The 14,761-nt window shown below is 36.0% G+C and overlaps 1 protein-coding gene across 2 annotated transcripts; it reads left to right on the top strand.

Annotated features, from left to right (window-relative positions):
- The first annotated feature begins 1,184 nt into the window (after window positions 1–1,184).
- Window positions 1,185–14,392, top strand: LOC101163348 (uncharacterized). Of its 2 annotated transcripts, none has more exons than XM_078930582.1 (32): window positions 1,185–1,337; window positions 2,609–2,670; window positions 3,164–3,214; window positions 3,938–4,003; window positions 4,847–4,915; window positions 5,025–5,095; window positions 5,183–5,289; window positions 5,458–5,488; window positions 5,564–5,601; window positions 5,677–5,807; window positions 5,886–5,964; window positions 6,391–6,470; window positions 6,741–6,782; window positions 6,872–6,942; window positions 7,039–7,070; window positions 7,163–7,202; window positions 8,259–8,293; window positions 8,385–8,509; window positions 8,589–8,709; window positions 8,809–9,023; window positions 9,158–9,359; window positions 10,078–10,234; window positions 10,632–10,793; window positions 10,934–11,056; window positions 11,908–11,953; window positions 12,040–12,143; window positions 12,236–12,360; window positions 12,480–12,851; window positions 12,944–13,227; window positions 13,475–13,576; window positions 13,753–13,902; window positions 14,009–14,392. In XM_078930582.1, the coding sequence occupies exons 1-32, from the start codon at window positions 1,273–1,275 to the stop codon at window positions 14,107–14,109; spliced, it is 3,459 nt and encodes a 1,152-aa protein (XP_078786708.1). In that variant the 5' UTR covers window positions 1,185–1,272; the 3' UTR covers window positions 14,110–14,392. The 2 variants fall into 2 exon arrangements, with proteins under 2 accessions (XP_078786708.1, XP_011481790.1); XM_011483488.4 differs by having other exon boundaries at window positions 3,938–4,009.
- The last annotated feature ends 369 nt before the right edge of the window (window positions 14,393–14,761 follow it).

The raw sequence follows: 14,761 nt of genomic DNA, 5'->3' as shown, positions 1-14,761 counted from the left end.
TTTATATATATATATATATATATATATATATATATATATATATATATATATATATATATATATATATATATGTTTTAAAAATAATAAATAATATTTAAAAAACTACTAACTATTTAAAAAACTGTTTTAAAAAATTGTTTTAAAAAACAGAGAACTGTTTTGTTACGACACCTATTGTCTATCTTTGCTAACCAATCTACATCAGTTCAGTCTAAACAAAGACGACTACAAGATCTATCATCACAGACATTATTGTCTTCAAAGTTAGGAAATGTTCAAGCATTACTTCCTGACTGTCTGCAGTTTATATTATGTAACATGGGTTGTGAAGGCGCATGCAATGCAAACTGAATTCAAATAAAAAGATTATAGGATTTTGACAAACTGGATGTATCTTTAAACTTTTGATCTACACAAATTTGAATGCATAACATAGCCTAAATTTAACAGGCATTTGCTTTCCTTGTGTTTTTTTTTCTTTTCATTTTGAATTAAAACCCTTCAATCCCTGCTGGGGGTTTTTGACACATGGTTTTAAAAGGTACAATTTTGGCTTAAAAAACTGATGTTGTAATTCAAAATCTTTATAAATGTATGAATTGTGAAACCAAACATTATTCTCTTGCTTATGTACATAGAAAACATGTTGAGTAAGGTTTTAAAATATAGATTTAAAAAAAAAAGTAAGTCAGTCAGTAAAAAAAAAAGAAAAGATCTGCAGTGTGGAACTTAAACATTCATGAACAATAGGGTTATGATTTGAAAGATATGAAGCAGCCGGAGTTTTCCCAGACAATAGCCAGGACTCAATGCCTGTTTGAGCTTGTTGTCCTGGAAACGTGTGTCATGTCAATCATCAAAAGGAACTGGCAAGGTTAGGACACACCCTGAGGCACACCTTAACTGCTAAGCAAAAATAGAAACACATTTCTGAATTTTGCAACACCAACATAAAACTTTAGGGAATAAGAAAAAAGTACATTTTCAGGGTGTAACAGAGACCCACTTCCTCCGATCAGGTGTTAAAAACCTTTCTTTTCAGGTTGTGGTGGATTGTTGGACACCAAATTCTTCAGGACATTTGTCAAATCTGAGATGAATGTGAGTGACGTCCTTGTGTTTGGAGTGACGTTTGAGGGGCGTGCCACATGCGGCAGCTCTTGATTGCCTAAAAAGAAAAACCCAAAGTGAACTTCAACACACAGCTGCAGCAACAGCCTTAAACAGACAGAAGCATGTACATGTAGTTTTGTTTGGACCACATGAGAAGTTATGAGAGCTCCAGGAATGACTTTCTTCAATGGTTCATGTCAACACATGCTGGCGCCTGTGATCAGGTAAAGGAGTTGGATTTGTACCTCTTTGGTTGCCGGATTTTACCTCTGAAGAAGCTAATGGAAAACAGAAGCCACTGTTGTGAACCAAGTTTAGATACGTGCATAAATTTGCTCTGTTTTTGCAGTTCTTCACTTTCAAAGACTATCTAATTTGATGATAAAAATTATTGAAACAACTTTGACTTAATTACTCATTTAATTAAAGTGTATGGATGCTTTTAAAAAGGACACATCAACTTTGCATTTCAGTGATTTTTCTGCCACCATGATGACTTGGGCTGAACGTCATTTTGTGATAAAGTGTCTGTTATTTGGCTCTTGTTCCTTCATAACTTTAACAAGGATGATAGAAATGAATGAACAAATGAATTCATAGTAACAATTGCTACAAAACTCGGTTTTTCCCAAGACTGAAGCATAAAGAAACATCCAATAAATGCAGAACAACAGTTAAAATGGTTTTGTTATTTACCGGCATTTCAAATCAAACATCAGTTATATAATATTGATCAAACTAGATTAAAATGAAACAGAACACACATTCAGGCTGGAAGGAACTGTATAAGATTTCTCTTGTTAAAGCTGTTATGCCAAAGGTCTCTCATGTTAGATATGTAGTTAGGCTACTAGTAAAGCTTTTATTTTATCCTATTTTTTTCCGCAAGAGATAGTCTTTTTTTATTCTGAGATGGGTAAATCACTGTAGTTTTGCCTATTTCTATATGTGATAGCATCTTTGACCTAACAGTGCCTCTCTCTTATTTTCCCCTTGGTGTCATGACTCATATACTAACTTTCTTTTTACCACATGATCTTATATTTAGATGGTATGGATGCAATTTTTTTAAACACCCCTGAAGAAGAAGCTTGTGTAAATGACAAATGAATGAGTAAAGAACTGAATTCATGTTTTTGTTTTTGTTTAACCCAACTGGAAAAGAACCAATTATATAACATCCTTTGGTGAATAAGTAGAATTTGTTTAGGACAAGACTAAATTAAACTTCAAAAATGTATTTGCTAATATGAAAATTAGAATGTGCAAATCAGGCCAAATGTCCCGCTTTTGTAATTGAAAGAAATTTTGTATTTAAGGCTGTCATTACATTATACAATCAAAAAACAAAAGGATGAATTGGCAAAGCAAGCAACTGTTTTTGCATTTTCCAGGGAAATCTTCAGCTCATTGATTTACACGCACGGCATTACAGTGTATCCTTCAATGCAGTCAGTTTCAAAAAGGGAGAATAACTTAATTAATTGTATTACAGAACAAAGCAGCTGGGTTTCTTTAACAGATGGGTTCTCTGCCTGCTTGCCATCCTTTGGACAGGTAAGCTTTGACATCAACTGGAAAACTTTACACTTCTTTGTTGAAAGGCTAGGAAGGATGTTGATGTAATCCAGCCAAACAAAACTAAATGCATCTCTTGACACTCTCGTGGAGACAGTCACCCACACACACACACAAATGAGTTGAGTTTCTTTATTTTTAATTTCTCCCAGAACCTGTTAGTCTGGTCTTGCAGTTTCAGAAGGCTGAAGCCGTGTGACTTACTTTACAAAGGAAAACAGAATTATGGACAGTAGTTGATCTGACATTTAATAATACATTTCACATTTGCTAAAGGGAATTTCAACAACATAAAATTTTGCTTTCTTCAGTAATGTTCAATTTCTATTTGCTGTGCCAAAGCCACATGTGCTGCAGAGAAACCTTATAAAGTCTGATTGCATATCTGTTATTTTCAATAACTGCTCAGGTCATATCCTTAAAGAGCAAAACATTCCAGTTTAGAGTTGTTCTATCTTTTAAATATTTCCAGTTTCCACGGCTCAGAGCCCTTCGACCCCCAAAACACCAACAGGAAATGCAGGTAAATGATTCACAAAATCATGTCACTTTCTAATAATGTTGACTTCTTTTTTCCCTCGTATAGAGTGGCTGGCAAAAATTCACCTTTTCACTTACAAAAAAATAGTAACAGTTACACACACAGTGTGTAATGAAATCAGATTTTCAGTCAATCCCATCAGCATACAGGTGAACATTTCTGCCCCCCTTCTCCCCTGTCCACCAACCTCAGCCTCATTTTTTGTCTTGATCATATTTAGAATCCTTATAACATGCAGGTCACTGCCTTCAATCAAAATGCTAATTTTATCTTTCTTTTTTTCCAAAAAGCATAAATAATTCTGCTATCTGCGCAGCTTTGAGTTATGCAGATCTTACAGACATAAACAAAGCAAAAATAAAAAATAAAAAAAGATTTAGATCAGCCAGACAGATTACCTGTTACCAGTAAAAGCTTCATCTTCTCTAAGGATTTTGAGGAAAATGAAGGCCAAAAACAAATATCAGGCTAAAGTACCTCTATTTAAAAGTCAAAGTACTAGTTGTCACGCCCCTAAAAATCTTTGCTTTAAAGGAAAACGGATCAAATTTGTTTCACCAGAAGTAGACCAGCCCTTCACCATTTCAGACTGATTGCTTTTTAATCCTCACCAGCTAAATTATTTTCAGACCACATGTTAAATAAAAATGATAGAACGGTGAAAACTTTCAACAACAGTGTTTTCCTGTTTGTCTTTTTTATCAGGTCACAGCCCCACCTCACCATTTTCTACTTCACCACCACCTCGTTCAACAATAAGAGCGTCTTTAGGTACCAGTAAGTGCCTCACAGAATCCTCTCATTTGTTGGTAATTTATTGCAGTATTTTACTGATGTTGCATGTTCCACATGTTTCCATGTCCTCCTAAAGGTCATGAGATTTTTCTCATTATAAAAATTCAGAACAAAGTTAAAGGAAAAAGCATTTGAATTCAAGGGGTTCGCATATTGAACTAAATCATCAATTATATTCAAAGAAGAGCTTCTACAAAAATTCAACTAATGACTTTATTTAACTACTGTCGTGTAGAAAAGTAAAAAAAGATAATACTTATAAATTCCTAAGCTTTGATGGTATTCTCAACTATGTTTTGATGTTTACATACTCCAAATTATTTTAAGTGACAATGTGTGTTGTAGACGTACTTTTTGCTCTTTTGTTGAATGGATGCATGTAACAGGGGCAGAAAAATACCTTTTTTCTTCATTCTGTTCCCTTTCATTTCCACCGCATAACATGTCTTGCATTGATTTTAACGTAAACGTTTTTTGTGAAGATGAAATAAAATAAAAAAACGTATAATAATAAAATGAGTTTACCCACTCACATTGCCAAAAATCACATCACAAGTCAAAAATCCTTCCTTTTAAAAAAACATTTCAATATGTTTTACCAGACAGACCAGCTTTCTGTGTTTTTTTACACATTTTCTAAAAAGCTCAAAAGATTTCTTGTTAAAAGACAAAAAGAGACTTGGTAAAAAAAAATACATATATATCTGTTTTTAACTCTCACCAGTTAAATAATTTTAACCTCCAAGTTACAAATGAAGATTATTTTTTAATGAAAGGGTGAAAACTTTTTAACAACAGTGTGTTTTTCCTCTTTTTCAGGGGAAAGCTCCATTTCTCCAACTTTTGGCACTTCTCCTCCCCATCCCACAACAGTAGGTCTCCCACCAGGTAAATGGTTCAGGAAATCATTTGGTCAATTTATTTTATTTGTTCTTCAGCCCATTGTATAAGCTTCATTACTGATTGTACTCATAAACTGATGTTCATTCTCTGCTAGGTGTTTCTTACTTCATCAGCATCACTGTGAAGGCAGTTGGACCCAAGAATGAAACGGAAATTACTGGCTTGGTGTGTGTTGCTGCTATTTAACAATCAGAATATGAGCTGTATCATGTACATAAATTGAGCGTCTGATTGATTTGGTGTCTTTCTTAGCTGAGGGATATTTTCCAGAGCAACCTTCAGAAGTGCATCCTCCCAGAACCTCCAAGCACAGCCGCCGCTGTTATTACAACTTCATCCTCTTCAAACCCAACACAAAAGTCAGTGCTACTTGATGCTTTGCAGATTTTTGTGAGCAAATTTCAATGCAGAAAAACTGCATGTTAGCAATAAAAAATTTGCAATTGAAAGTTTTCCCTTCAATTATGTACTTTAGTAAATCATTTGCAAAAGTGAAATCTAAACGTTAACAGTAATTTCTGTTTTAGGTGGGAAGGAAATAATACTTCTTTATTTCAAGTAAGTTAATTATCATATTTTTCCATTTGATAGTTTGAACAGAAGCATTGTTTAACCTACTTCGATTTTCAACAGGGAGTGGAAGTGTCATGTCTTCCTAAAACGTCATTTACGTGAGTGAAATACCTTTTTTAGTGTTTGCCATTGTTGTAGACGAGTACGTCACTAAAACAATTCTTGTGCTTTAGAAATAGCACATGCACTGCGACACTACGGCTAAATCAGACGGTGCCGCCATGTTGCATCCTCCGAACACTTTGTACCGCCACTAAAAACTCAACAGACATCTCTCTGGTGGGAAACAAGGCAGAGAGACTTAGTAAGTATACAGTTTCTCTCACAAGTTACACACTTGGTAGGTTGCTGCTTCAAAACAACTGTCTGTGCTCCTAAACAGGCCCTCTTCAGACTGTGTGCAGCACTCCTCAAATGGATCAAACCAGCTGCAGTTATTCTGGCTCAAACCAAACCAATTGGTAAGGTGCTCTGTCATGGTTTTATTTTTGTATGCAAAAAGGGAGCAGGCGGAGGCAGGAAAAAAAAACCTAACACTTTCTGTCATTAGCTGTCTTATATGCAAATCCATGCATTGGTTTTAAATAAACTGCTATAGACAAAAGCCACAGATTTGTGTCTAAATAGTCCAAGAAAAATTGCACTTTTTAATCTTTGCTTAGTTCTTTCCACAACAGCTTTTATGTTTTATTGTTGTTTTTTTCATAGTTGCTTAGAAGCTTAGTGGAGGCAAAATTTGTTTAATTGTTTCTTTAATTTATATCAGAATTTTAATTTTTTATTTTATTTTATTATTAAGCCTTTTCAGTGGAAATACATAACTTGCAAAGCTGGAAATACAAGACGTTGATCCACATAAACATTTTGGCATGTCAATCTTTCAATAGCGAGGAATTTGTCCCTGCAAATGAGGTTCCACAAAACAACTCAACCATCTGTGGAACTGCGAAGCCCCAGAACCACACAGGTAGTCTCAAACCAATACATTTAATTAACACTAGTCATTGCACCTCTCAATTTAGCAAACTTCCTTTCCGTCTATATATTTTTTAGTTCTCTACCTTTTTTTGGCATCATTCTGTATGCTTTTTGCCAGATCAATTCAGAGGGAACAGAATGTTTACAACATGTTAAATATATGAACGAATTATGTTAATTCCGGAAGTTAAACAAAGATATTATGTTCAAGAATTCGAAACACAAAAATAAAATATGTTTGTTCTTTGACTTTATGCAGGAAACTTCAGCTGTGACTGTTCTGCTTACTGCAATGGATCAGGTCAGTGTTTTATCAACCAATTAACTATCTGAGAATGTGTAGTTTTACTTTGAAAACCTCTAATCAGATAATTTTGTTTCTGCTTTTAGATGCATTCTACATGTTTTTTGTCTCAGTTGAAAATCCAAACATAAACTGTTCACAAGGCTACAACACACTGGTAACATCTCAGTCACTCTCAGACCAGTTGTCAGTTATGTTACACCTGTTTGTTTTTACAGTAATACATTTTGTACTTTTTTTTTTTTTTTTACAGATTTCTGAGTTAAATGAAACTTGTTTCACAAAGTGAGTTTGGATTTATGACAATCATGGAAAAATAACAGTCAGTGGAAAGATTATTGTGTCAAATTGGAAATAAACTCCTTTTTTATTTTCAGTGAAACATGTCGACCATTTGTAAATGGATCCCAATACAAGGTATCAAGACAAGAATCACACAGCTTCTTTTGTAACCCTTCATGCTGTATGTTGCTAATTTGCAACAAATCACTGCAAAAACACAAAATCTCAAGTATTTTTGCCTGATTTTTAGTTTAAATATCTTATTGGACTTGATTTAAAACAAAATTAATTTACTTGTAAATTTTCAAAAAGAAGATCTTAATGAACATCGTTTTGTTTTTAAAACATCTTATTTTAAGGAATATCTTTTTTTTTAAGTTTGTTTTTATCGTTACTTTACACGATATTTCTAATATATTTGTACGTGATAAGTGCTCTAGAGATTTAGGGAAACCTGGAAGTTTTATTTGATTCACTAGATTTTGTACTTTTAAATGTGCAATTTTTGTCCTTTTTTTTAGGATTAATATAGTCTGTGATGTAGTGCTTAAAAGGGAATATTTTTGGGCGAAAAAAGTATAAATATGTAGGTTTTACATACTTTAAACATATAAAACGTTTTTGAGAAATACACACTAATTTAAGAAATTAATATTTCCAATTACCAGAGCAAAATACCTGTTATGAGTCTTTATGGCAAATTTTCAGATTGTATTTTGTTTTAAAAAGGGGAGAACAACACAACTTCTGTTACAAAATCTTATAAAATGATTAGTTCTATTAAATTCCAAGTTCCATTGGCAGATGTTTTTACTTATAACATGGAACATAAATAACTTTTTTGAGAAGAACATTTTTCAAGTGTACCATGAAATCCATGAAGATACACTGACAACGTATTTTACATAATTGGAAATAAATTCAGGCATGAAAGGGATAATAGTTATATAGTTTAGATAATAGTTTCTGTAAGAAAATGTTGTAAAATTGGACTTTATTGCCTGAAACAATAATTTTACTGTATCGTATCTAAAATTGTGTTTTTATTCAATACTTTGTGAGATTAAAATATATTGGAGAATAACTAATTTGAATGCTTCACTGTATGTTACATCTAATATTAAAAAGTACTTGTTAATTTGACTGTTTTTAAAGTTACTCTTGCAGCTAAACCGTTTTTTTTCTCTGCAGGGTGCCAATGTGGCTTGTGAGGTCCCAGCAAACAGGTGAGTCTCTTGTTTTTTCCCACTGTACTTTCATTGAGATTAAATATTTTAAAAATATTCAACTCATTTTTTTGCTTTTTTCACCCAAAAGCCAACTCTGCAGAGTGATTTTAGGATTTACCAGTGAAGTCCCACTATGTTCCTTGCAGACCGCTGTAAAAACAGTATCTCAGTCCCTACAACAAATCAAATTTGATGGGATGATCAGACGAGCAGGTGTGTATGTCACGAAAAACAAAGAAATAATTCTTTAAGAGACAAGGTTCTCAATGGTGTTTTGTCTTTTGTTATACAGCAATTTGTGGAAACTTCACGATAGAGGATGATCTGCCAAACCCCCAATTTACCTGGGCTAACACGTCCTCAAAACCTGTCAACTTTTGTGAAACAATAAATGAATATAATATCAGTACATGGTTAGTGTTGCTTTCCCTTGTTTTACAAAAACTTTGAACCCGGTTGCAAAATCAAAAGTAGTTTAACCAACATCCCTTTGTGTTCCCTTTTTATTGCAGTGAAAACAAAACAAATGTCATTGAGGAGCTGGATGAGTGGTGCTCCAACACAGGAAGTGGAGGTTCTTCATCATCAAATACTACAACAACACAACCTACTTCCACCGTAACCCAAAAACCCACGACTGCTGCTAATGTCACCCAGACAACTACGACAACAGTAACCACAAGCAACACCAGCACTTCCACAGTGACTACGGCCACCACAAACTCAGGTAACTGAGGTTTGCTGTAAATATCCAGAACAGATTACTATTAAATTAATTAAAGAGTTAGGAAAAAACAAAGACGGATACAATTTTACTCTTTCACTATGGAATGATTTGAATTTTGGTTTGTTTGATTGCAGCTGAAAATCTAGCTGCAGCACTGCTTAAACGGACAGAGAACATATCTAATCTGACATCCAGCGACATAGATCAGCTGGTGTCGGATCTGGAAAACCTGCTGTCAGGTCCAAACATCAGCCTGACTCTGGGAAACATCTCTGTATTCATTGTCAACAACCTCCTGGGCGCTTCACCTGAGAAGCTGTCAAACTCTTCCAGAAGGTAGCTCACTTGCTTCTTTACCTTTACACAATAGAAGAACCTGGTTCAAATACTGGCAGCATCCTTCTATGAAGTTCTGTGTGGAGTTTGCATGTTCTCCTAGTGTACAGTATGTGTGGCTTTTCTGCAGGCACTCAGACTTTCTCCCACAGTCCAAAAACATGCTTCATAGTTTGATTGGTGAAATTGTTCCCAGTTGTGAATGTGAGTGTGTGGTTGTGCAACCACGCAATAGACTAGTGACCTAAAAAGGTTGTACCCCTGCCTTTGACTAAGATAGGATAGGCTCCAGCAACCCTGTGACCCCAACAGGGATTTGGCAGGTTTGGAAAATGGATAGATGGATGGATAAATACCTTTCTACCATCTGGAAAACTGGAAAATAATCAACACTTGAATTCTATGTAAACAAGTACGTTCTTCTGCGTTCAAAACTCATTTGTGTGTCAAAACGAACATTTGTACGACTGTTTTCGAGCTCTGCGTACAAACAATGCGGTCACTGAACATGCGTTGAGAGTTAAACCAGGTCAAATTGTGACCAATTAGGGACTCAGATTTGTTAATGACGTATATTGATATACCGGTACTTAATTCATGGAAGTACCAAGGCTGCTTTATTTACGCTGCACCTTTCACACACAAAAGCTTTACAAGGATGTCCAAAGCTTTGTGCAAATCTTTCACAGTATTGCTTTTTTCTCTTTGACCTGATTAGGATCATCCGGATTGTTGACACTGTGGGTTTTAAGCTGGTTCTTGGAGCAAACTCTAAAAGTCTGCTTGCTCCATCAATTGCTCTGTCTGTTACACCAGCCGATGGCACAAACTTCCAAGAGACCTCTTTCTCCATAACAGATCCCAATAACGTTCAGGTGAGAGTTTCTAATTTTATTCAGGTTTTTAGGAACGAGTGCTTTAATTTTCAGAAAAATCCTTCTTATTCTTTAAAGCTGATGCAACATTTATTTTATTTTATTTTGGGGGGGGGGGGGGGGGGGTGTTATAATTTTTAAGTAAAAAAAAATAAACACACTAAAGGATTAAGCCATATGACCCATTTCTGTTTGTAAAAAAGTGCAGTGAGGTGAATGAGGTCATAAATTCTGGCTGCCAACCTACTTAACTTGTTCACAATGACAGACTTCTGCACATGATTTGAGTCCATGTCTGGATTGCACTTATTGTTTGTGTAACACTAACGACAGATGTCAGCTGCCCCAAATAAAAATCTGTTTGTTAAGCGTGTCTGTTTGTTCATGTGTGCTGCAGGTCCGTCAGCTGTCGAGGGTGTTGAGGTTGGGGGCTGACTCCTCCGGACCACAGGGCTCTGTCAGTCTGCCCCCCTTTCTCACTCAGAACCTGACAACTGAAGAACAGAGGCTCGTGTCCAGAGTCCATTACAATTTCTATCAGAAGAACACACTGTTTCAGGTGTTTATGTTAATTTATCATCAGTTTCTGCCAAAGCATGGAGTCACTTTCAGAAAGTCACTACAGAAATAGCTTTAATTTTGCATGATTTGATGTTATGAACTAACATTTTGCTTTTTGTGCTGTCTATGAACACACAGGACCAGTCATTGGGAGATCGTAAACTCAACAGTGGTATCCTCGGAGCAAGTGTGGGCAATATTTCAGTCAGTGGATTAAGACAAAATGTCACAATTTTCCTGAGACACACTGAACCTGTTCCAGTAAGTCTGCTTTGTAGACAAATTTTGTCCTATTTTCTTTTCTTTTAAAAAGTCACTGAAGCATGTATTCTAGTACAGGACTCAAATTCATCATTTCAAGGATGCCTTTATTTTTGACTGTATATGAAAACAAGACTGACTTAGTGTAAAGTCACAAGTAGAAAATAGTTTACTTCCAGATTCAATGAAATTAAATCAATTCAGTCGCCACATTTTTGTGATATATGGACGCTGCCATGTTGGAGCCAGACATCACCGGTTACCAGTGATTGGTCTGAGTCAGTTTGAGTCAACATTTCTGTGGCAATGAAGCAGAGGGACAATTGTTTGAAGGCCACAGCCCTACCACTTGAAAGCATGCAGGCTCAGGAGAATCTGTTAATCAAACGTTTTGACGTAAGAAGACATACTTTTATTGAGGCATCTGATTGGCTTGTTATAACTTAAATAACCTGCATTACACACAAAAAGAAAACGAGAAAAAAAAACCAAGATTAGTAAGAGAAAAATGTAGCAGGGCTGGTTATTCTGACAAATAGAATGACTGAGTAATAACTGGCTTCTTTGCTAATTTTGGCTTCTTGGAACCAGCAGATACTTCCTTTTTTGGAACACGGGGGGGCACTCAGTTCTCTTACAGTTAATAGTCCATGACAAAATTGAAAATAGATGTCATGCATGATGTCAAAAATGTTTTAGGCTTATTTCCCAATTTATCTTCCAAAACCAAAAATGACTCTACAGTACTTTGACATATTTTCTTTTTAAATCAAAAAGTTGAACAATAATATTGCAGAATTTGTTTGCACACTTCAAACTAAGATAAACTTGAGTCTTTTTCCTCATTGCAGGCTAATTTTGTGGCAACATGTGTTTTCTGGGATTTTACACTAAACAGTAAGTTTTCTTTCAACTGGTATTCAGTAAATATGAACAAGTCAATGTGTAAACACTTATGATTGAACTTTGTCATCTACCTGCAGGTCAATCAGGCGGTTGGAATTCAAATGGTTGCTTTGTTCAAAACACGACAAAGGATAACACAACTTGCAGCTGCAACCATTTGACCAGTTTTGCTATCCTGCTGGTAATGATCATCCATCACATTCTTGTAATTCATTTTTACTTTTGGTGTTTTTGAAAGGAAACAAACACTGTTTTCCATATTTTCTCCAACAGGACCTCTCTAGACAAAATTCAATCAGTGCTGTTCAGAACACCATCCTCACCTTCATCACATACATTGGATGTGGAATTTCTGCCGTCTTCTTGGCCTTCACTCTCCTCACCTACCTGCTCTTTGAGTGAGTTGGTGTGTTGTGGTTTTGTTTGAAGTCACAATGTTCAGATCTGATGTAAAGTTGCATATCATCTACATAAAAGCATCACGGTTTTGATCCTTCTGAACTATTTGATTTTACAGGAAATTACGCAAAGACATACCATCCAAAATCCTGATCCACTTGTGCTTTGCTCTGCTGCTGCTCAACCTGGTGTTCCTGGTGGACGCGTGGCTGGCGCTCTACACAGACGCAGTGGGCCTATGCACTTCCACTGCCTGGTTTCTTCACTACTTCCTGCTGGCGTCCTTCACTTGGATGGGACTGGAAGGCGTCCACATGTACATGGCTCTTGTGAAAGTCTTCAACAGCCACATACGACACTACTTGCTAAAGTTTTCAGCAGTTGGATGGGGTGTTCCCATGGTTGTTGTTATTATTGTCATCGCAATTGATGTCGAGAACTACGGTCAAGTGTCTTATGGCAAATATACAGACGGCACTAGTGATGAATTGTGAGTCCTCAGACTTTCTCACTGAAAAAACATAATTTAATCATAAATACAATCTCACTAATGCATTAATATCTTCCATACTGTTTTCCCAGCTGCTGGTTGAAGAACGACATTGCTTTCTACGTAGCCGTGGTGGCCTACTTCTGTGTTATTTTCATCTTTAACTTTTCCATGATGATCATCGTCCTGGTCCAACTGCAGCGGATAAAAAGGCAGAACCCTCAAAACAACCAGCACCGCTCCACACTGCAGGATTTGCGGAGCGTCACAGGAATTACTTTCCTGCTAGGCCTCACTTGGGGCTTTGCCTTTTTCGCCTGGGGTCCTGTCAACCTGGCCTTCATGTATCTCTTTGCCATTTTTAACTCCCTGCAAGGTGAGGGGGATATAAATCAGTAATTACAGGAAAAAAAGAAGGTTAAAAGTTATATACTCTGGTTTGTTACACCACAAGAAAATTGTTTTGGTTAATTATTTTAGTAAAAATGACCATTTGAACTTATTTGTGCAAGAATTTCCCTTTGATGCATCAGCTGTTCCATCTATTTCACATCCTTTATTGCTTGTTGCTTAGGTTTGTGTCTATTTTAAATTTAAATAAAAAAAAAACTCTTATTTTTCAGGTTTCTTTATTTTTGTGTTCCACTGTGCAATGAAGGAAAGTGTGAGGAGGCAGTGGAGCGCCCACCTCTGCTGTGGGAAACTGAGGCATTCAGAAAACTCAGGTGAAACATTTTCGCTTCACATTAAATGATTCCAGTCTTACAAACAAGTTATCATGTAACTTTATAAATGCTTCTGTTATGTGTACTCCTGCCCTTTCAAAGCATTTCTCTTCCATGATAGTAAATATGATTTGTACCTTTTTAAGTTTTAAAAAATTTTCCATTTCTCCTTACAGAGTGGAGCCACAGTGCCACAAAGAAGAATGTCAGGAACCTCTCCACATCCAAAATAGCGTCTTTTCACTCCTCAAAATTGTCACGTGTCCAAGGCTCGCCCATGTCTTCTCGCTTGGTCAGCAAAGCTTCAGACCAGACAAATGGCATCAGTAAGTGGAAGGGGAGGCACCCCCAGTGACATCCCTTCAAAAGATCCAAGCATAATTGACTCACTTTATGATTTGATGAGGTATTCACAACAGTGTTGCATTGCAGGCAGTCCATTCGATGACCACATTATCACAGCTGATGAAGATCCAAGCATGGATGTTGTCCTCAATGAAATCAACAGGCAATACAGAAACCAAGACTCATGATGGACAATCAGGAAAACCATCTGACCAAAGGGCTGTCCTTCAAAATAAATGTAAATTAAATTACTTGTATGTTTGCTAAATGATAATTGATTGAGTTTCTATGTCCGTCATGTACTACCCCAACACAATGTAAGGAGAAGGAGGGCAGAAAGCTTATTTTGTACAAAATCAAAGTTGTTTTTCTCAAAATGCAAATTTATCTACATTGATGACTTTGTACAGTTTTGTTACCAATGTTTTTTTTTATACACAAAAAATAAAGTATTTATGGAGTTTGTAAGATATTTTCTACATGTTGGACACTTTTAGATTAAGATAGTTTAGTAAAGACAGTTTGATCTACCATTTGTGTTGTCTTATCCTCTCTAAACGTGGTTCATTATCAAGTTAACTGAGGCCCTCGTTTTTAACAGACCAGGACCTGCTTGTTTGGTTTGTGACCTTTAACACCTGCTCAAGGAAACAAATTATTTGTTTCAAAGTGCCCTTGGGCAAGACACTGAACCCCCACATGGCTCCTTGTGGTCTGGATGTCATAGCATGGCAGCTCTGCCACCATTAGCGTGTGAATGTGTGTGCATTGGTGAATGGAACTGGTAACTGTAAAGCACTTTTGACCTTAACGAATGTAGAAAAGCATGGGTATGCACCA

This window comes from Oryzias latipes, chromosome 14 (genome assembly GCF_053564925.1).
Source record: "Oryzias latipes strain Hd-rR chromosome 14, Olatipes_Hd-rR_3.1".
Classification (NCBI taxonomy): Eukaryota; Metazoa; Chordata; class Actinopteri; order Beloniformes; family Adrianichthyidae; genus Oryzias; species Oryzias latipes.
Note: the sequence above shows the minus strand (reverse complement) of the source record. Positions and strands in the feature narration are given on the sequence as shown.